Genomic DNA, 22,591 nt, shown 5'->3' on the forward strand with positions numbered 1-22,591 from the left:
ATCTAATGGGCAAGACAGTTTATGAGCCTTTAAGAGAATGAATCCACAGCAGGCCAAAGAGGAATTTGGGCAAATCCTGATTTGGGTTAATACAATGTATGTTCTTGAAACTTGCTCTTTTGTTAAACATATAGTTTGAAATGATGTTCAGTTTTTGCTTCTCGGATTTGACAGGAAGCAGGAGTAATTTTTCATTTTGTTTCTTGGATTTAACAGGAAAGGGAAATGATTCTTCATTTTGACCAGGAAGGTTACTGCCCTGTCCCTTTTTCTAAACAAAGACAGGTCCCTGAGATTGACACCGAATAGTCACTGAATAGACACTGCTATGAAGCTGGAGAATTCTTGATACTGTGAATTGTTAAAAACAATGAACAGTTAAAAGAGGCCTGTATTACTTAACATTCTCAATGTGGGAACAACCAAGTTCCAAAGTAAGTGCCTTCTCTTTCTGCTTTCAGCCTGGCTCCCTAACCGTCTTCAACCTGGATGGTCATACCCAGGAACTCCACCTAAGGTGAGGGAACTGGAGGCATCTGTTTACACGCCTGCGATTTCTTTGGAGACATCATGTAGAACAAGTAAAAGCTACATTCAAATTTTCGTATCTACTCCTTTCAAATTTTTCCCCTCAAATCATTAAACAACGCATCAACCTGTATGATAACGCTTGATTTGAAGATTCACTTGAAGCTTTTTTCCCTTGTGCTGTACAGTAGGTTCTGATTAGTTACCTGTTTTATACACATGTGCTCAGCGGCTCAGTCGTGTTTGACCCTCTGGACTGTAGCCCGCCAGGCTCCTCTGTCCGTGGGATCCTCCAGGCAAGAATACTGGAGTGGGCTGCCATTTCCTCTTCCAGGGGATCTTCCTGACCCAGGGATTAAGCCGGCATCTCCTGTGTCTCCTGCATTGCGGGTGGATTCTTTACCAGCTGAGCCATCGGGGAAGCCCATTTTATGTGCAGTAGGGTATATATGTCGATCCCAATCTCCCAGTTCATCCCATCCCACCATCCCCCTTCCCCCACTTGGTGTCCATACATTTGTTGTCTGTCTGTATCCCTATTTCTGCTTTGCAAATAGGTTCATCTGTACCATTTTTCTAGATTCCATATATATGTGTTAAGCTTTTTTTCAAGTGGACACTTTTTAGTCTTTTTAAAGAAAATGTTGCTTTGATATTAGAAACATTTGGTCAGTCTATTACTTCTTAGGAAAATCTTTTTTTTTAACCTAGTCTATTCTACATAATAGGCATGAAATCTCAGCTTGGATAAACTTTGATGTTTGCTTCTAATGAACATGAAACTGTCATTAGTAGCTACTCCTATTTTAAATGTCCATCTATATGCTGTGTAGAATTGTCTCAAATACACCAGTGTCTTGGGGGAACACTACAGTGAAAGGAACAGGTTACAATAACCTTCCCACCCTGTAGAAAGAATCCTCTAAGTGAACTCAGTCCATCTACTTATGGCCAACTTGGAAGTCAACTGTTCATTACACTTTCAGTTCATGTAGCTCTGTTGGGAGGTGGTGTCTCAACTATTTTTTTCTCTTGATCATCCTAAGAGTTGGCACACTTTTTTGGTAGAGTTATTTATACTTAATTCATGCTTTTTAATCAGAGAATTTTATTAAGGTCAGGGAACTTTATTTAGGAATAAGCCATTGTTTTGTCTAAATAAGAGTACCAGCCTCCAGGTATAGCAAACACAACATCTGAAAGTATTACAATCTATATTTTGGGGACCAATTGCTATGTTTTATGCTCAGGTAAATCAGGTATGTGTTCTGGAACTGACTGAAGACATGTAAAAGTGTTTGTGGAAGCTTCTATAAGTGGAAAATGGAAGCTTTAGCCAGGGTGAGCTGCCTCTCTGCCCCTCTCCACTTGCTCTGAGAGCCTGCCTTCCCTAAGTGAGAGTTAAGAGTGGACATGGGAGCTTATACATCCCAGAGTGGTGGAGTCCCACTGACCAGGTAACGTGTGTTCCATTGTATCATTTCTTTTATGGTCACCAGCTCACTCCTAAGGACTGTGTTGAACCATGGTTTCTCACATTTGGCTAATATGCTGCTTTAACGGGACAAATGAACTCAAGATTCCCCTTTCTCTACCCACCCCCACCCTATTTGGAGGTCAAACAAGCAAAAATAAACAGTATTATGGGCCATACTTTTTGAAGACATCCCAATAAGAAATAATTTATAATTTGTACTGGAAACTAATGGTAAACACCACTGTAAAACTGGATCATGGTAGCCCAGTATAGATGAAACTTCAGAAGCTAGTATTCTGACCTATACATCAGAAATAAATTACACAGCATTCTGGAAGAATTCACAATGTCATACAGGAAGTTTAGAAATAAGCTCTTTGCTCTGTGAATTTAATGACGCATACAAGCTTCAACCTTAAACAAAATTATTGTTTTAAAAAGACAGTTTATAATCAATGCTGAATAGAGGTCAGAATAGTTGTTTCTGTAGGGGATGTGATGACCAGGAGGGGGCCTGACGGAGCAGACTGAGGGGCTGGAAATGTTTTCCGTCTGTAGAGAGTCGGGATGTGGTTGCATATAAAAATGAGTCAAGTCATTTGCTGAATGTGTACTTTATTTATTATATGTAAGATATATCTTCATATTGAAAGCCTCTAAACACAAAAGACAGAGGAGTTTTAAAAAAAGAAGGTTAGGTTTTACAGTTTAAAAACTCATTAGATACCAAATTCCAGAGATAGATTATAGTTACATTGTAAAATGCTATATTTTGTGAATAAAACTAATAGTGACTTAAATGATGAATTTTAAAATGCGTTTACTTATTGGTGATTAAAAATACTTAAGCAGAGTAGTATTTTAAGCCAGACAGAGCAGAGCAAAAGAAATTCTTGCTTAATAGATAGATATATATATACTTTTAAATTCCAGTAATATTCTTAAATTCCTGTTAAAAATATAATCAATATTAAAGTCAGTAAAATGCTTATTTTGACTGACGCCTGGATTATTTTACCACTTAACCTGGGTTACACAGTGATTTTTTTTTTTTTCTGTCAGATATAACTGACAGTTTAGTCTTTAAGATAAATGAAGTGATAACTCACATTGTAGCATCCTGTGGAAAATATTCAAACTACATTTAAAATGCTTTAAAATGAAGACGTCTATTATTCCACAAGAAATTGTTTCTGTAAAACTACAGGTTGGCTATGGCAATAGTAACTAAACTACATCCAACCCTGAAGATAGAAAAATCCCTGAAAAGAAATACGCAGCCTAGGGATAATATGCGATATAAAGATTACTTTATGTTAAAAAGCCTCCCATTTTGGAAAAATCCAGACCTTGCCATAGTTCCCTTACTAGGCAGTGCCACATAAAGTTGCTTAGCTAACATTATTATGATGATGGCTTACGATTAAGTTGACAAACACCAATATATAGCTACACTAATATATAGCAGCCCTCTATGGATGTCGGTTATGATAATGGTTGCAGTTCCATTGAAGAATACTTGCTTATTAAATTTGGTACAAAGCATGAACACTCAGGACAGATTGGCACAATACATGCAGTTTGAGAACTCCCTCCTCTCAAGCCAGTCATCACTGAATAAGCCATATTCCAATCCTGCTTCCTAAATCTTTCCTTGTATTATCATAGCTGATGTTTAAAATGCCTCTCAAAATATCTTTCAGAGTAAGAAAAGTATGCTTAAAAAAACAAAAGCCATTTATCTGAATGCATGGTGGAAATGAGGCAGGATAGCCGAACCAGTGCCAGCTGGGAAAACGTGGGGGATGGGCGGGAGGGGGAGCTGGCCCAGGCTCATAGTGCTCATGGCTAGTGAGGGGTCTTGGGGCTGCTGCCCCAGACAGCCCAGCCTATGTGGCAGAGCTTCCCCAGCCCCCAGGGCGAGACCACTACTCCCAAAGGCATTCTGGGTAGCAGGAGGGGGCAGCTGCCAGAAGCCCAACAGAGGGGAGAGATCCAGAGAGGCAGGTAATATGTTCACAGCATCTGCAGCTAGCTCTTTGGGCAGGTTTACTTTACCTGCACCTCCCTTAGCCAGGTCAAAACCTGCATTGAGCTTGTGAGGTGACTGAGGCTCTTGCAGAGGCAAGTCCTCAAGCAAATTGGTACTGCAAAATCCTTTAGTATCGGTTTTGAGGGGCAGGCCTGCCAGTGGGGGGTATGAGGTAGAACCAGTGCTGTACTTGTGATTCTGGAGGGGTGCCGGGGGAGAGCTTGGGCCGGCCATGGGGTGGAGCGGGGCCAAGAGCTCTGACAGCACTGGTATAGGCTGGGTGGACTGCTCCAAGGCATTGAGGGTGTGTACCTCAGCTGGCAAGCTACCTGCAAGCCCATTCTGCACAGGGGCCCCTATAGGAAAAGGAGACAGTGGGGCAGCCTTCAGCTGGAACTGGGGAGAGAGCGCATGGAGAGTATTCAGAAGGTCTCCAGCCTGCAGGCTCTCCTTCATCAGCTCCTGTGGGTGGGTCTTCTTGGTGTGACGCGTGAGGTGGTCTTTGCGCCCGAATCTCTGGGCACAGAACTGACACAGGAAGTCCTTGCAGCCTGTGTGAACCACCAGGTGGCGCCGCACATCCTTCCGGGTGTAGAAGCATCTCTCGCAGTGGTCGCACTGGTGCTTCTTCTCCTTGGCTCCGGTCGCGGGCTTCTCTTCGGCGTGGGCTTTGAGGTGGTCGAGCAGCACCTCCGTGCTCTCCAGCTCCAGGGCGCAGACCCCACAGGTGAGGTCGCCACTGCTGGCCGCGTGGAGGGCCAGGTGCCTCTTGTAGCCCAGCAGGGTGCTGTACTTCTTCCCACACTCCTCGCACCCAAAGGCCATTTTGTTGGGGTCGTGCGTTTGGAGGTGGTTCTTCAGGTGGTCTTTCCGGTTGAAAGTCTTCTCACAATAAGCACACTGGTGAGATTTCAGGGGTGAATGTGTAGCCATATGCCTAGGGACAGACAGAAAAAAATTCACAACAGACAGTTTTTTAAGGGCCAAAGAAACATATAGAAACAATATTAACATGTTAGTAGTTTTCTCCAGGTGGTGGTATATAGATTTTAGTTGGTAAAATACTTTTCTACATTTTCCAGATTTCTACACATAAACTTTATAATAAAAGAAAAAGTACTACTTGATGCGATGCAGCCGTCACACCTGTAAAGAACATGCATTAACTTATTTCCTAATCTATACACAGATTTCTAAACAGAAGTATATACAAGTATTTTAAAATATATGATCACGAAGAAATAGTTCTCAGGAAGGGGTTTAAATGACTATTCTATACTCTTTAAAATTTCTGAATTTCCAAAAATGATCCAATTTGCCTTCTACACAGAACTCTACAGCGCCCCCCCCCCCCCCCCCCGCCGCCCCCGTTACTGTTTCTAGTACAGTCTCTGCTTTATCCTGATAGAAAGTTCAGGCCTTAGACATAATGCTAAAAAGACTATCCTTAACGTCAGAGAAAGTGTCTATTATGTATTATGGACCCAGAATGGCAACCCCACCACGTGTTCTCTGAGCTTCACCCTCATGCCTCCCAGGAGAACGTTACAGTGAGGTCTTAAGTTTCTGCTGTTTAATACCTTCCAGTGAGCTCTCATGTCAGATGCATGAACCCCGTCTCCATTTCTTTAAGATCCCTCTTAGATACTTCCAACTCACTTCCTAAAGGTCACTGGTAATTTCACTGGCAAAACTCAGAAGGACTTTCTCTAGAAGCACCAAGCTGCTGCCCATGGACACCGAGAGGGAACCAGACACCGACTGCGCACAAACAATGCTGAGCAACAGGGGCCAGCGCAATAGGTATTTGGGGTCTGAGGTGATGCTGGTCTCTCTGAGTTCCAGATGTATTTAAATACATTCACAGGTTGCAGAAAGGGTTTCTCGAGCTGGCTAGAGGGCAAATAACAAACTTGGCATTTAAACAATTTTCTCTCTGGGCCATCACTAGTGTTCAGGAACCTAAAGCTCTGTGATTGATCTTGCCCCTCTCTCCTTTTGCCTCTGTGGAGGATTTTTGTCTGGTCAGATCTCATTTATCAGCCATGTATAGATCAATGCCAAGTGAGAGGCTCTGGACCTGCTATTTCCTGTCCTGCTCTTGTCCTGTGAGAAAGGTTCAGGGGGACACAAGTCACACTTGAGCAGTACCACCACTCGTCACATCACATCCCATGAGCTTCCAACCCGTTGTTTTTTTTTTTACTTTTTCCTTTGCCTGGCATCCAGTTCTTCTCCATGTAATTTACTCCTCACTTGCTCACGCAACGATCCCAGTCTAGAACATGATCACCTTAGAGCTAGAATGACTGCCACATCTTGCTGCCCTCCCTAACTTCTCACCTCACAGCCCAGGAAACCACCATTTCCGGTCTGTCCTGTAGCTTCCAAACCACCACCATCTTTGGGTGTCACCTGGGCCACGTCAATGAGCTTAGAATGTTTCCGGGGTTAACTGCTGGCCCTGGGACTTCCATCTGCCTTGCCAAATCGTCTGTTCCTGTCTTTGGCTGTCTAACTGCTTTCATCCTTCACTATTTTAGGTCCCATGTGCTCTTTTCTAGTTAAGCAAGTCAGTTACTTTCTTCTTCAACCTTTGCTTATGAAATGGAACTTTTATGTGGCAACTGAGACACAGGATGGAATGCTACCCTTTAAAAAATAAAAAAAGGCATCCTGCCCACTTCCCTCCCTTTATTAGATCACTGCTTCAGGCCAGAGAGGCAAGACATGCTGGTGGCTACGGCAGGGAAGGCCATCCTTGCAGAAAGTACACTGCTCCGCTTTTTTGCCTCTCTTCACACCCTTAGCTGAGTAAGTTGTCTCCCTTGCACAGAACTACCAGCTCCTAAATATTGCTTAAGACGTCTCCTTCAGTGCGGTTTACCACAGTAATCCCACCTAATTCCTGTCATTCCAGTAATCTGTCGACGCCACTGTCTGTTCCAAATATTTATCTCCTATATGTATTTTGGTCTTTACCCACAGTTATAGTATCCTCACTGTGGCTTAACTGCAGCTAACCCTGCCTTTGGTGTTCGGGTAAGGATAATTACTGTGTACACATAAGAAGCGTGCTACAAAACAGGAAACCTTTGCAACAAAACTGGTGCATACCGTAGGCACTCAATACTTATATTCATGGCAACTGGAGATTGGCCGATGTACAGAACACATTTGAATTTTAAGCACTCGTAGGCTTATTTGAACAAATCAGCTTATCAATGATCTATAACAGGGCTACTCATAAGGGCCAGGAACATAACTTATTTCTCTAACTCTCCCCAGTGCCCTCCTCCAGGAGCACTCCCACACCTGATCATGAGGTGGCCCGTGCTGATAGCTTCCTCAGATGGAAGCTGTCTCTCACTCAACTCTCACCCCCACTTATGCACTTATCTGCTGGTCTGAAAGTTACAGTTCATTACATGAAGACTAGAGGCCAAAGATGCATTTCCCTTAACCAGGTATCCAGACAGGCATGCGTTCATGGGAGCTCTGTGTGTACAGCTCTGAGTGTATGGTATACAAAGCACACGCACAGCATTCACTGTCAATCAGCCTACCGTGCAACATACTCATTATGAGTATATTTTGAGTACTGTCTTTCTATGATATAAAAATCCTTTATAGGCAGAAACTACATCTCATATACCATTTCTCTCATGGAAGTAAGACGATCAAGAAATAATTCAGACTAAATGTTACTGTTTTTAAAAAAGGGCCTATCTCCGCAAAGTAGTTTTTGCTCTTTGTTGAATCCCTCCCCTCCATCCTCACTCTTGGGGCCTGGAGAGGCTCTCCATATTTCATTTCTGGACTGTTACAACAGATTGTACATCAGTCTACTTGCCTCTTCCCTCTTCTCCAAATTACTGCCAGAGCCATCTTTCTAACATCCTGATCAAATCATGTTGTTCAGTTCCTACACTCCTCAGAAGAAAACAAGCCTTTTAGGACGGTAGACATGGCCTGTTCTGAGCGGCTACCCTCTTGCCTCCAGGTTGGGTCTCACTCCAAATCCTCTTCCAGCACGCCCCTCTGTCCACATGTGCTTCCAGGCCAAGGCTTAGGGCTTTCCCAGAACCTCCTCTCTGTCCGCCTCCCATTCATTCATTCTTATCACAGCTACAGACTACCACTCTGATGAGCCGGCCCAGGTCTCACCAAGCAGTGGAGACAACTTCCACCACTTCCACAGCTCTGTGATTAAAGCCCTTGGATTACATTTTAATGGTGTTTCATGACTATCTCCCCGGCCATAGGTCTTCTCATCTTTCTGTTCTTAGGCCTGGCTTATTGTAGGAACACAAGACATACTTGTTGAAAAAGTGAACTGAACACTGCAGAGCACAACTGTCGTATAAAAACTATAGTAATCACTGGAGATACAGCCTTAAAGGCTAAAGGGCATCCGCTTTCCCCTGCAGCGTCCGGTGTGAGGGCAAGCAAAGCCTTTGAAAGGTATGTGGGAGAGCACATACCTTTTCTGAAGCCTCTCACCTCATTAATTTATATCTGGAAATGAAGGCTTTGCCACAGTCTGGCTGCAAGCACTTGTAAGGTCGCTCCCTGGAGTGGGAATAACTGTGGATAGTGAACTTCTCCAGGGTGAGGAACATCTTGCCACATAACTGACAGGGGTAGGTAGCCATGGGTTTTGTCTCTCACACTTTCCTTTTCAGATGCGCTGACCAAACTCTGTGCCATTTAAGTGCAAACAGAAGGACAGGACTGTGCTGAGCACATCAGCAGAGCCCCAGCAGCCGACCGCCAGGCCCAGGGGGAGGCAGCGTTGTGGTCCCCGACCTGGATCTACCCAGACATGGGCCTCTGGGTTACCACTATCTCTGCTTCCTGCATCCTACATCCCAGTTTCCACGCAGTCTCAGGCTGAGAGGAGCAAGTCTGAGGCACAGATGATGTTCCCGAGCAGAAAGGCAGACTGCATCACTAGAGCTGGGGCACGTCCTGGGTCACCAGACTGTGGAGAGAAGAGGAACAGTTTCTGCGCATTAGCCGTCGGCAAACCATGCTTCTCGTCCACCCGTTCAGCATCGACTACCTGGACTCAACGTGTTCCTTTAAATGGCTCTAATGTGGCACACCTCTCCATCTTCCCCTGCGCTTTAACAGGTCGTTCTGCACATGGATGCACCTGTCTGTGCTTCTTCAGAGTGGCAGGAGTCAACTGCACAGTGTTCTGATGGCGGATGAAGCACACTTTCCCTTGTGATAGAGACAGCTATTTCCACAGACTTGGTATCATCTACTTCAAGCCATGATTTCAGGTCAGTGTGAAGTTCAGTCTGCCAATTCAAAGGGGGAAAATAAAACACACGCACACACCCCCAGTGTGCTTGAGTGTCTTATTGGTACAGAAAAGAGAAGCATCCTCGCTTATTCAAACCATTGGCTATTCCTCGTCACTCACTGTTGGCAGAACATAAGTTGTTTATCACACCTGTTTAAACTTCCAGGGGATGAGACGAAATCATTTGTATATATCTAAGTTGATTTGTTTGTGAGGTTACCGTGCAGAAGGACTCAAGTCTACGACGTAAACAAAGTGGGAATAAAGGTAGTTTCATTCACTGAGGTGTTGCCTTTGAAGGGGAGACGAGATTCACACAAAGACAAGAGTGATGACGGCTGGGGCACAGCTCAGCACATTCTGGTATGCAGGCACCATCTTCCAGGAAACCGTCCACTCCTCTTTTTCCCTTTAGTCTGTGGGAACACTTCCTCATTCCCCAGCCCCACCCAGCAGGGGTGCGGGGGTGGGGGAGCTACCTGCTGGAAGGCCACTCCTAGGAGACGGGCTTGCCACCTTAGCCTGTCTGCAATCCCAGTTCTTACCATCCTTGCAACCCAGGCAGATCACCCAAGACCAGGCTTTTCTTTTTCTGCCAACAGACCCATCACTTGGCAGCCTTAAGAGTCCAAAACAGCATCATGAACACAGCATCAACAACAACACAGGAAAAGCCTGGCTACCTAGAACCCCGGTGCTATTCTAACAAAAGAGAATTCTCATGCAACGGATGTTAACCTTTCAAGTGCTGATACTTAAAAAAAAAAAAAAAGCATACTGTCTGCTTACATTAAACACACTGGAGTAACGTCTGCACACAGGCCAGCCTTTTCTGAACTTTGTCAAGTGAACAAGGCATGTGTGTGAATCTGACCAATCTCGGCAGACCTTCGAGGCGTCTAGTCCCTGCAGTCACTCATTTATTGCCAACTCTTTTAGAGCTGCTCTTTACTGTTCAGTTAATTTTTACTTATCTCTGAAGCTATTTTCAGATCAGAAAGCTGGAGTCTAGCTAGATGAAGTTTTACTATAGTAATAGTTCAGGCATCTTTATATTAGCAACTAGCACATGCACATAGACAAACACACATTCCTTTTTTAAGGGGCAAAACTGCAGGAAACTTTTCGTGTTCCTCATCAACTAGCTCAGATGTTTTCATGTCTGGTCAGAGTTCACAAGGAGCCGGCACTGGGCAGATGCCCCTCACTGTCCTGCCCCACCTGCTCGGAACCTTCAGAGCTGACGTGCGCACTTTGACCTGAAGCTTCAAGCACTGATCCAAAGCTGGGGACACCGGCGTTCTCAGCCAGCATCTTGGCACCAAGCCTCCTTTCTGATGGCAGCACACAGACTCCTCTTGGACCAAGGATGATCTGAACTGAGCCGCTGTCCCGGCCCCGTCCAAGCCCCTCTCCTCCAACTCCCCATTCCCTCACTGTGCGCCAGTTCACCCCGTGGCCCAGCCTCCAGGCATCCCAAGCACCCTGGCCACAGACAGGGTAATTCCTTCCAGGAATTCTATCCTGTGTGGCCGAGTTTCTGCTGCCAGGATTCATGGTGTGTCCTACTTCTCCATCCAGCCTGAGTCTGGCCATAATACTGGCCCAGCCATAAAAGGCACAGAATTTATCATCATCATTAAATATACTCATTCACTTGAGATTGCTGTGTTTTCCAGGTCTATTTTAAGAGATTAAAATGTATACACAATATGAAGCTTGAAATTCATTTTTTTTCTTGTTCTCTTTATAGCTGAACTCAAAATAGCATTAGTCACTCAAGAGAAGGAGCTGGTCTGGTAGTGAGATTTTATATTTTCGCATCTACACTAACCCCCTGCATATATACTCTAAATTGATTCTCCCCAACTCCTGCATTTATGAGAAATGACCAGTGTCCAATAGAACTTTCTGTGATGGAAATGAATGGCTACTGAACACTCAAAATGTGATGCTGAGAAACTGACATTGTCATTTAAGTAGCCACACAAAGCTAGTGGCTGCTGTGCTGGAAAACACAGGAGCCACAAGAGGTGACGGTAAGGCTAACACTTTCCTCCAGACACAACTAGGCTCTGATCCGCCCTCATGCATTTCCCTGAAGCACAGCAAGTGTATATCCAGCTCCAGTCATTTGTTTTATGAATACAGTAGACAGATTCCCTGGTTCAAATTCCAGCTCATCCATTTGTTAGCGCCTAAGTTTCAGTTTCCTCATTTGTAATATTTACTTGATGCATGTAAATGAGCCAGTGGGGACAACCAACTGAAACAAGATTAATCTTGAAAGCACTCTGTAATCTAAAAACACACCATACAAATATATGGTAGTATTTATGAACACTGGGATTAAAAGTAGAAACCATCAGCTGCAAACTGGCACACAGTTTGAACCACTCAGCTATGGATGTAATGGAAAAGAGACACGTTCTCTCCCTGCATATACTTTATCATCCGTTACTCATAGTTGGAGGAACCAGAAGCCTGGATAATACACGTGCTCAACACACACAGGACATACGAAGTTGCAAGTAAAAACTGGCCCGAGGTCTTTGTTTCTCAACAGATACCACCAAGAATACAAAGGAAAAATCAGATTTTTTCAATTAAAGAAAAAGTATCTGCCCGTTAGCATTGACTAAAGCTTCCCAAATCCACTTTCCAGTCACTTCCCTCGATTCAAAAGTCCAACAAGTTATAGATGTCACTACATTTCCCTTGGGCCTTCAAAGATGGTGGGTATACAATCAAGACATTTTAGACATGACTATACTGTATTTAAATGTGAGACATTTCCTCTAACTCTTTCCCCATTAAACCTGCAGAGAACAACATAACATTAAGTCACATAAATATTTTTACACTTATTTAACGTACTGCATTAATGTCTTTGCCCAAGACTTTTCTTATCTTTATTGAGTTTTAGGTCTCTGTGTTAAATACACCCAGTCTAACCCCACGTGCAAAATTGGTCCTCAAATGTTGAACTCAACTACTTTATGACAGTAAGCATTCCTTAGTTTCTTCAGGAAGGCTTTTTATTAAATGATGTATTCAAATTCACTAGTAGTTATAACATTTCATTCACCATAATTGTGTATTTCATTAATATGGATCTTCAAATATAAATATTTGCACTGTTTTCATGATATAATCACAAACTTCTATAAACGTAGCCTTTCTCAGCAGATTATAAATTCATTGTGGCTGAGGATCAAAGCCCAGCTATTTTTAAAAAATAAGCTGTGTGGATAATACAACATCTCCCATCACCATGTACTTGATCAGTACTGGCTGGCTGCTGCCGATTCCAATCTTTCCTTGAAATCTGATGAGCTCTGGCCACACCCTTTAAACAGACTTGTGATGAACTTTCTATTATTTGGCCAACTGCCAACAATCCTAAACAGAGAACTAACAAAGGGATGGTCCCAATGATCATCAGTCTGCCCTGTGATCTGACATACAGATTGAATTTGAGTCTTAAATATGGTAATATTTCAGCACCTGTCACCCTGGAAAGAGAGTAAGTCTTCCCCCAAAACATCTCAGGACATAATTTTCAATCCCCTTGATTCTAAAAATACTGAGTGAGTGATACAGATCTGCCCGTATGCCAAAGAAGGCTTGTGCCATCTGCTTCATTCTGTTCGTGCTGATTATTTTGGGGATGAGAGAGGATCAGATTGGAATAAGAACATATATATATGGCAACAGCCAGGAAGGACTGTGTTCCCTGAGGGCTGGTGGTATACGGCGGTGGAGGGAGAGGTCAGAGCACAAGTGGAGTTCCAGGACGTCCCCAGTGCTGCGTAACACAATCAGCTAATGGGGGACAAATGTTTTACAACATTCTTAAAATAAACTATGACTTCTGGCTTCTATTTCCATTGTCCCCAGTGACACAATGCAAGGCCCATTTCTGGGAGGAAATTGAATTTCCATTTTTAGTCTTCCAACATGGGCACTCTTGTTTTTTTTTTTATTCCATTCATCACCACTCCTTGTAGATAAGAAGGTTCTATTCTAAACATTTCTTTTCCACTCATACTCCTGAAACCTAGGATGGCTTTTATATAAATGTGTTAAGGTCAGTTTTAAAAGTTCTGTTTCTTCTTATACTCACACAATATGCAACAGCCAATCATGGAGCAGGGCAGGTGGAAATTCCCTGTTTATTTGGCTCCAGGAGGCTTCTAGAGAGGTGCTGCCCTCCATATTTGAAGGACGCTAGTAGCAAGTCTCTATCATGAAAAAGCCATCCAGAAACATTAGCAGGAGGAAGAAGATTCTCAGAACCTCCAGGTGGCGGCTACTGCTACCTTTCTGTTGTGCACATGCACTGTGAAATGTGACAGGTCTTGTACCTGAGCAAGGAGATGCCAGAAGAGGCAGGGCTCATTACATGTCTAATCAGTAAAAGGGGAGCTCCCAGGGCTGGACTCATCACTTGGCTGAGGATTATAGATGCAAGGCCTGTTGAGTCCCCTACCAGATGGCTGTGGCTGGGTTTTCAGCCTTCACTTAGAACAGAGGTTTTTAAGTGGGACCCATGGCAGACCTTTCAGGGCCCGTGACTCTGAATTCTCCAAAATTCTGTGGAAAATTTGGAGGCATGTGTATTGCAGTTCTTGCAAGGAGAGGGACCACAGCTTTTAGATGACAAAAGAGAAAAATCCCTCTTTGTGCCATCAGTTCAGTTTGACTCTTCACAAAGTCAATGACAATTCCTAAGGCACAGGCCATATATTTTATGCCTCAATCACTGCATTTTATCAGGTGAAGGTTAAAAAGAGGAAGGGAGGGGAGGGCGCTATAATGTTCTTTGGAAATTCAAGCAATAAACACTTTGTACAAATCTCATTTCAAATAGGGGTACAGATGATAATATAATAGATCCTATCACGTAAGACAGGCCTACCTTTTGACTAGAGGGCAGGATGCCTTCCGAATCACAGGGATTCATTTGTCAGCATCTTTAAAAATCTGTTATCAAAGTGTGTATGCGTGTGCACATCCTCAATAAAGTACTAACAGACCATCATTAAAATCCACAACACCTGAGCTGACATACCACTTGGAAGAAGCTTCCTGGGTAGGCTGCATTCTAGGCTGGACCCTCAAAGCCTGCCACCTGCCATGTCTGCAGACCTCTGCCCCACAGCGGCCCAAAGGCAACTGAGGCTGCAGATCAACCCACTGGCTATTTGCTAACCATGCTCAACATCACTCAGGCTTCTGTCTTTTCCACACCGTGCCCCTTCCTGGACTGTCGTGCCACCCAGGATCTACCTGGCCAACTCCTGCTTCCCTCGTCATTCCCGGGCAGAGGAATGAGCGTCTCTTCCGCATGGTGAGATGGTGAAATGGGGAGACCACTGAGGAAGCGATTACCAAAGTCCAGGTGAGCCCACAGGGGACTCGGGCTAAGGGGGCCATGGTGGAGGTGCCGAGCATGGAAAACCCAGGCTCAGAAGGGAGGACTGGTTTGGTGAGAAACTACTTCCGCAAAGGGTTCCTCTGTGTTCCCTCCAGAACTACTCAACACTGGGTACACACGTCCACTTTAAACGTTTGAGACAATCTGCTCTTGGTGGCAGAAGGAACTGGCTCTTACCCCTTTCCATCCCTGCCCGTCCTGCTGTAGGAAGTGCCACGCGCAACAAGGCCCACCTCCCCGGCCTGCCAAGCCATCAGCCTTGCTGCCTACTGACTCTTTTAAACTGTCACCTGGAGAGACTTCATTTTGTTAACCCGTGACTAAGCTCTTATTTTCTTAGAAATGAGGCCTAAAATAAGCCAGAACGCTGAAGTGAATTGTTTATCTCATATTTAGAGAGAAAATTATACCGCAGCTTCAGAACATCAAATCTACACACTAAGAAAAATATGAAAAAGGATAGGGTGCTAACCTTCTAGTCACAAGTAATGGTAATAATGTCAAGTTAAAGATGGTAAACTGAATTAAAGTATGCAGCTTCAGTCTCTCCTGAAACTCTATTAAAACAGTATTAATGAAAGTGTCTAATGGTGTATGATGTCTATCTTCTTTGTGAATTGTACCTTTTATCATTAAAAATATCCATCTTTGTTTCACTTAAAATAAATTAATTTTAAAAAATAGTATTAATGAGATTTTTTTTCCCGCAAAAAACACAGCCTAAGATAACAGGAAAGGAAAAAAGAGCAACAACGTTTTGCAAAGTAGGTAAACAAGCAGGAGCTGATTTAGCCGTCCCAAGAAAGCTGAATGCTAAAGGCAGTGATGGAAAGCTATGAAGCAACCATCAAAAGGCTCAAATTTAGGCTCTAGGAACTTCTGGAAGTGGGGATGCATGTGGGCATAGAAACAGAAAGAGTGGTTTCGAGTCTGGCAGTGCATTCAGCCCTCTGACCCCCTCCCGACAGAGGGTATGAGAAGTGGGTACTGTGCTGACACAGGGCGAATTAAGTGGAAGTTTGCATACTTCCCCTATTTGACGATCGGAACAATGGCAGCCAGGCCTATTATACTCTCCAAGACAGGAGACTGAAAGAGTCTTCTCTGGGAAAGCTAACTAGCCCAAGAGAAAAGAGCTCACGACAAGGACCAACGGCGGTCCTGAAGGGTTTACCCGTATTACCCTACAACGAAGCCCCTGTTGACAAAGCCTATCTAAGTACACAAAGCTCCCATCAGCTTTTCTATGGCTCCACTCACAAGCCAGGCAGCTGAGGATCACCAGAAATCAGAAGCAAGCACCTACTAGGAAAAACCGACACAGAACAAACAGAAAAAAGCAGCTAGGTTAAAGAAGAAGAAAAGGACTGTATGGAGAAAAAAGAAAACTTTAGAAACAACTAGCATTAATATTCTAGAGAGAATCAAGAGATCCCTAAATGAAGAACAGGATTTTAAAAAAAGAAAACAACAAACAGTAACAAAAAGGGCAGTGATAAGTGCAAGACCCCAGGGGCAGGGGTAGGCATTTGAGTCAGACTTGCTGGGGAAACATCTGAGAATCTGCCATTTGAATAAACTCCCAATGACTCTAAGGCACCATGTTTGCCACTGGGGCCTCTTTTGATGGTACCTGCTATTTTTACATCTTTGTTAGTTCCAGTGCTCACCTAGTGATTAGCACCATGAAACAATCTTTTATAACACAGCTAACAAAACCCAGAGACTAATTAAAATTATCCATAGGTTAAATGGTTAAAATATATATCATTAGACCAAGAAGCAGGAAAGTAGAGAGAATTTTTAAGTTAATGAAACAGTTTAGCATCTTTGCTATATGAAAAAGGTGCCTATTTATCACCATTTCTTGTTAAAGATTTGTATTAGAAGTTGTGGTTCATACAATAAAGCAATAAAAAGACAACATTGGAATAGAATAAATATTTCAATATTTACAGATGACTATCTATACAGAAAACCCCAAAGAATCCACACATACAATGTGAGAATTAGGAAGTCTGACAAGGTATTTGGTTACAAAAGTCAAAATACAAAATCAATTGCATTTCTAAAAGCCAGCAAACAGAATATAATTTAAAATTAATTAGCCACAAAGCAAAGATATCTAAAGTAAGTCTAACCAAAGATAAAATAGTTACGGAGAAACTATAAAATTCTACTGAAAGACATAAAAGAAGACCTAAATAAATTAAGAAACATACCATGTTCATGAATAGATATACAGATAGTATTATTGTAATATTCAGGTATCTATTTATCTTCATATTAATATACTGATTCAGTGAAGTTCTAATAAAAATTCAACAAGGTTCTTTGTTGGAACTTGACAAGATCGTTCTAAACCTTTATACTGAGGGGGAAAAATCAAGAGTAGTCAAGACTTTCCCCATTCGACTGGATCACACTCATCATCCTATAAACTGATCAAAGAGGAAATGGTGAAAGATAACAGGTAAAAACATTTTTTAAAAAGCTACAGTAATTAAGGCAGTATGATATAGGCATAGGATTAGACAAGCGGACCAATGGGAGAAGAATGAATAGCCTAGAAACAGATCCCCTTTTGTATGGAAACTTTATATACATCAGGGCTGGCACTGCAATCACTGGGGAAAGCACGGACTACTTAATAATTGGTTATCCACAAGGAAACTGGATTCCCACCATACATCTATATAAAATTAATCCCAGAATGATTACAGATTTAATATTTAAAACAAAACTTTAAACCTTTAAACCTTCAGGCAAGAAAAAATAAAACGGTATTTCACAGAGAAATTCAAATAGTCCATAAAACAAATGAAAATATGTACAATTTTATCCAGGTTTCATCTCTTGTTCTATCATTAAAATCATTTCCCTTTTATATTTTTGGGAAATCTTTGGGTCTTCCCTCGTCTTGACTGGCAAAACTTCAATCCTGATTAATTTAATCTGGGGCCAGCTCTACCCTACCCCTGGCACACTTTATACCTCTGTTTCCTGCCTTTCTTTCTTTTCTTGTGTCATGCACTTATCATATCTGACATTTTTTGTTTTATTTCTTAACACACACACCCCCAATTAGACTGGCAAAAACCAGAAAGTCAGGCAAAACCAAGTAATGCCCAGTGGAAGGGAAAGAGACAACATCCAAGACTGGAGTGAGGCTTTTTGTATTCGAAGATGCTCTTTTCCTTAGGAATTAAGATATGATGCAATTAAACTGCTCTATAAAGACTCACACATGAAAAAAAGTGAAAACAATCATTGAAACTCAGAATGGATAAGAATTTATCCAGATTTCATCTATTGGTCCACCATTAGAATAATTTCCCTTGTACATTTACCCTATGATTGTTGATGGAATAACTTCTCTTACTTGGGGGATAAGGAGAAGTTTCATGGAGAAGCCAAAGCTGAGCCGGCAACTTTACCCGGCATTCCAGGGGAAGTGGTCTATTTCAGGCCAAGGGAAAGAATCAACACAAGGTACGTGAAAGTAACTACTTCAGTATGACTAGAAACGAATGTAAACATGCAGGCTCCAGGGACAAACAGGTTGGAGAGACAGAGTCCAAATCATGAAGTGTTAGTGATGTACTTGCTCTGCTGCACTGAGAGAAGGTGGGCTCTTTTGCTGTAATATTTTAGCAGACTGACTCACCTACTTAGCCAAGGGACTAACTCCAGGTTTATGTGGAGGTAAGAGTGAGAGAGGTAAAGAGAGAAGTAGTAGAAAAGGGTAGAAAAATGCCAATGAAACACTGTCTCAACAGGAACAGGAGGCAGTGACGGGAAAGGCATAAATGGCACAAGAATCTAAGCCTCCGAGAGCTACAAAAACCAACAGGAGCCAAACTGCAAGGGGCAGCGAATCCCAGGACTAGTGACCAGGGAGTGGGGCAACAGGAATCTAGTCTAGTCAGCTCCCTTATCCACAGGAGATAACGTTCAAGACCCTCAGTAGATGCCTGAGACCACTACCAAACCTTATGTTTTTTTCCTATACATACATACCTATGACAAAGCTTGATTTAGAAATTAGGCACAACTAGGAATTAACAACAATGGTAAAATGGAACCATTATAACAAAACACTATACTCAAAGTTGCATGAATGGGGTTCCCCTCTCTGTCAAAACATTTTCCCCAAAATATCTTATTGCACAAATGCAATGTCTTTTTCTAAGCACTTATCGTGAACCACAGCCGTAATGTTTGTGGTTTGAAGTGCAACAGCAAAACTAGCACGATTTTTTTTTCCTTCCTCCCAATTTCAGATAGAAGATTTCATCTTAACAACCTAAGCACATGATTTTTCTCTTTATGAGGTTATAAGTTTCATCTTTTCACTTAAAGGAAGCACTTTATGGCTTCTTGTTGGCTCATCCAAATTGCCAGCATCATCACTTTTGTGCGTATTAAGTTAAATAAGGACTACGTGAACACAGGTAACTGTGATACGCACAGTCGGTCGGATAACTGAGCTGGCAACTAATGACCACCAGGCAGCATATGCTGGGAGAAGGAAAGATTCGCATTCCAGGTAGGATGAACAGGCTGGCACCACCACTTCACCATGCTACTCAGAACGGTGTGCAATTTAAAACTGATGAATTACTTGTTCCGGAATCTTTCATTTTCAGACCAAGGCTGACTGTGGGTAACTGAAATCGTGGAAAAGGAAATCTCAGACAAGGAGGGACCACTGTAGTCAAATAAGAATTTAGAAAAGTTTAAAGGAAAGAGGGGGAGAGTGATGGTGGAGAGGGAAAGATAGATCAAGACACAGAAGAAAAACCTAGCAAAACCAGGAATTTGGAGTTTGGTTTTAGCTGTGTTGAGTTAAACACAGCTTCCCTGGTGGCTCAGAGGTTAAAGCATCTGCCTGGAACGCTGGAGACCTGGGTTTGATCCCTGGATTGGGAAGATCCCCTGGAGAAGGAAATGGCAACCCACTCCAGTATTCTTGCCTGGAGAATCCCATGGAGGGAGGAGCCTGGTAGGCTACAGTCCATGGGGTCGCAAAGAGTCGGACATGACTGAGCGACTTCACTTTCACTTTCAATGGATATTTGGGGCTTCCCTGGTGGCTCGGTGGTAAAGAACCCACCTTCCAATGCAGAATACCCAGGTTAGATCCCTGGGTCAGGAAGATCCCCTGCTGAAGGAAACGAAAACCCACTCCAGTATTCCTGCCTGGGAAATCCTATGGACAGAGGAGCCTGGCAAGCTACAGTCCATGAGGTCACAAACAGTTGGATACAGCTCGGCTGAATGATTAAACAGCAGCAGCAGCAGCAGCAGCAATGGGTATTCAGGCCAGCAAGGAGACCTCCAGCACAGAGGAGGTGCTGAGGTTATCTTCCAACTAAGTAACAGCAAATGGTACACGTGGCTGCAGGGAAGTGGATACTATTCTGAGTCTGGCTTCTATTAATGACTTTATAAACTACCCTGGGTTCTGTGTGGGTGTCCTTTGTCAGTAGCTCACATGCTCAACCTTGATCATCCGTGTTGGTCTTCCCTGGAGCAGTCTGGCGTGTACAGTGGGGTGTCCGTTTGTTTTCTCTGCAACAGGCTGCAGTTAGACTGATCCCCTCTTAAGAGATCTACTCTGCACTGTGGGGCCTGAGGGAAGCAGACTTGTAGGGGCATGTAATTCTCAGAGGCTTCAAGAACAGAAGCCTTCTGCCTTTATATTCCCTCAGTTCCTCTTGGGTAAGACAGTGCAGTGACAAGTCCATGGTGATAAAAAGAAGCAAAATGAGAATTCAGTCTGCATTTTAAAAAACTTGATGAGATGTTCCAAATAATTTCTAAATGGTGATAGTACAAACCAAGACCCTAACAGCTCAAAAATCCTGTCTGGTTGTCCACTTTCTCCTACTAGAAGAGGCAGGCCTTTTTCTTTTCTTTTTTCACAGACAGCCTTTTGTTGTTAGGATGTGTTTAGCAGATAGAAGATAACATGTAACTGATTTTGTCAAGACTAGCCACTCGACACAAAGGTGGAGAGAGGCACAGGCAGACACAGAGAGGAACGCCGGTAGCTCTACCTTGACTGGGAGGGGAGGAAGCACTGCAAAACACACAAGCCCAGGAGTATGAGCCTCAATGAGCGCAGAAAACTGGGAAAAACCAAACCACCCAGGGCAAAAGGGGACTGTTGAGCGGGAGCCAGGCTCCCAGGGGTGTCACGTGGAAGCAGCCTGTAAGGACACCACTGCCTCCTGCGCCTGCACCGAGCGGAAGCAGGGGGCTCACATGGCTCAGGGCCCCCCAGACAGGGCCAAAGCACCTCGACGGGATGGCCATTCAGCTTAGCATCCATCAGGCTGAGGGGAGGGAAAGGAAATATCTTTACAGAGTCTGAAAACCTCCCCATGCCTCCTCGACCCACCTCTTACATGGTGTTTTTAAATATGAACATTTAGGAAGAAACAGACAAAGGTCGTCAAGCAAGCAAAATAGGTATGTGCATCCCGAGAAGCAAGCGCGAAGCCCAGGCCTGCTTCTCAAGCTGAAACCGGACGGAATGTTTCAGGAAGACTGTTAATGAACTGTAGGTAGCACGTTGTGGGAGGTGGGGGAGGGGTGGAGCGCAGACCTGAAATCCAGACAAGAGCCCCTGGTATTAGGAGAAGATTTTCTAGTCATTAAAGTCAGTGGCAGGGATACTCCTTTGTGACAGCTGGAAATATATCCCCCTCCTCCCTCCCAACAAAGCTGCAACTATCCCCCTTGCCGCCCTTTGGGGTGTGTTTCTATAGCTGACAGGGGCGATCTTTCCTAGGACTCTAAGAGTAGGCCGCCGAGGAACCCAACGTACCTAATTACCGGCCGGGTCTATGGTCCTAACACGGTGCCTATTCTAGGGAAGAGAAAAGCCCAACTCCTTCCCACAAAGTGTGTGAGGGCAAAGGCTCAGGCTGAGAAAAGAAACAAGGAAAGCGCAGGAGTCACAGGGGCGATGGGAAGCCAGATTCCGGAGTTCAATTCTCTGGACGGAACCTTGAAAATTACAAAGTGCATGCTCCAGACTTGAGTGGACGGTTTTGTCCTAAAACAACAGTCTCTAAATTAAAAAAAAGGGCTGAAAGTACAGAAAACAATGTGTCAGCAAAGGGCTGCTGGGGGCCAAATTAGAGAGGACTCTGTTGTTTCTCTCTGAAAATCTGTACTTTCTAAGTTTTCATAATTTTGACTACCTACGCTGGGTTTAGAGCAAACCAGGTGGAGAAACGGGAGAAGGTCTATTTCAGGCCGAGGGAAGACCCTGTGAAAGCAGAGGAGCCTGAAGCAAGACAGGGCAGTGTGGATCCCGCGGTTTAGTTTGGCTGGAAGGCAGGTGTGAGCGCAAGGAGAGCTGGAGCCGGGCCTATAAAGGAGGCATGCCCGGAACACGCTGCGGGGCGGGGCCGGGGCTGGTGCGCCAGGCAGAGGAGCCCGGGAGCCAGAGAAGGGAAAGATGTTGCACGGACAGACTGCTGTGCCCAAAAAAAGTGAACAGTGATGACGGCCTCCTCCCTTAGGGATAATGTATAGCACACGGAACAGTACTGTTCGCAAAACCTAAATGGTTCCTTTTTCTTCCCCACAAGGAAGTCCTGAAACCTAATCTGATTAACTGAATGGACACAAACGTAACCGGCAGTTTTAAAAGACAATTTACAGCTTCCCCGCCCGCCAAACATTTTCAGCGGAGGAACATCCAGAACTCACCTGACCATAAATTGTGTACACAGTCAAGGGATAAAAAAGTTAACCCGCTGCACCCACGCCAACGCTCACTCC

At 43.8% G+C, this 22,591-nt stretch overlaps 2 protein-coding genes across 21 annotated transcripts in view; one reads left to right on the forward strand and one right to left on the reverse strand.

Annotated features, from left to right (window-relative positions):
• Positions 1 to 2,996, forward strand: part of ZC2HC1B (zinc finger C2HC-type containing 1B) — a 43,333-nt gene extending 40,337 nt beyond the window's left edge. For both annotated transcript variants that reach the window (XM_015097456.4, XM_042253569.2), the window contains exon 7: positions 462 to 2,996. The gene's annotated coding sequence lies outside the window, so the exon portion shown is untranslated. The remainder of the gene's footprint in view (positions 1 to 461) is intronic.
• The window catches only part of PLAGL1 (PLAG1 like zinc finger 1), a 96,267-nt gene continuing 76,279 nt past the window's right edge, over positions 2,604 to 22,591 (reverse strand). For 4 of the 19 annotated variants that reach the window (XM_060419772.1, XM_042253558.2, XM_042253566.1 and 1 more), the window contains 2 exons: positions 8,541 to 9,021; positions 2,604 to 4,974 (listed from right to left, as the gene is read on the reverse strand). In XM_060419772.1, coding sequence (XP_060275755.1) covers positions 3,744 to 4,974; positions 8,541 to 8,692 — 1,383 coding nt within the window. In that variant the 5' untranslated portion in view covers positions 8,693 to 9,021 and the 3' untranslated portion in view covers positions 2,604 to 3,743. Of the gene's footprint in view, positions 4,975 to 8,540; positions 9,022 to 9,102; positions 9,347 to 22,591 lie in introns of all 19 variants that reach the window. The other 15 variants (XM_060419774.1, XM_027972522.2, XM_027972515.2 and 12 more) reach the window with 9 other exon arrangements.

The sequence above is a fragment of the Ovis aries genome, chromosome 8, assembly GCF_016772045.2.
Source record: "Ovis aries strain OAR_USU_Benz2616 breed Rambouillet chromosome 8, ARS-UI_Ramb_v3.0, whole genome shotgun sequence".
Lineage (NCBI taxonomy): Eukaryota > Metazoa > Chordata > Mammalia > Artiodactyla > Bovidae > Ovis > Ovis aries.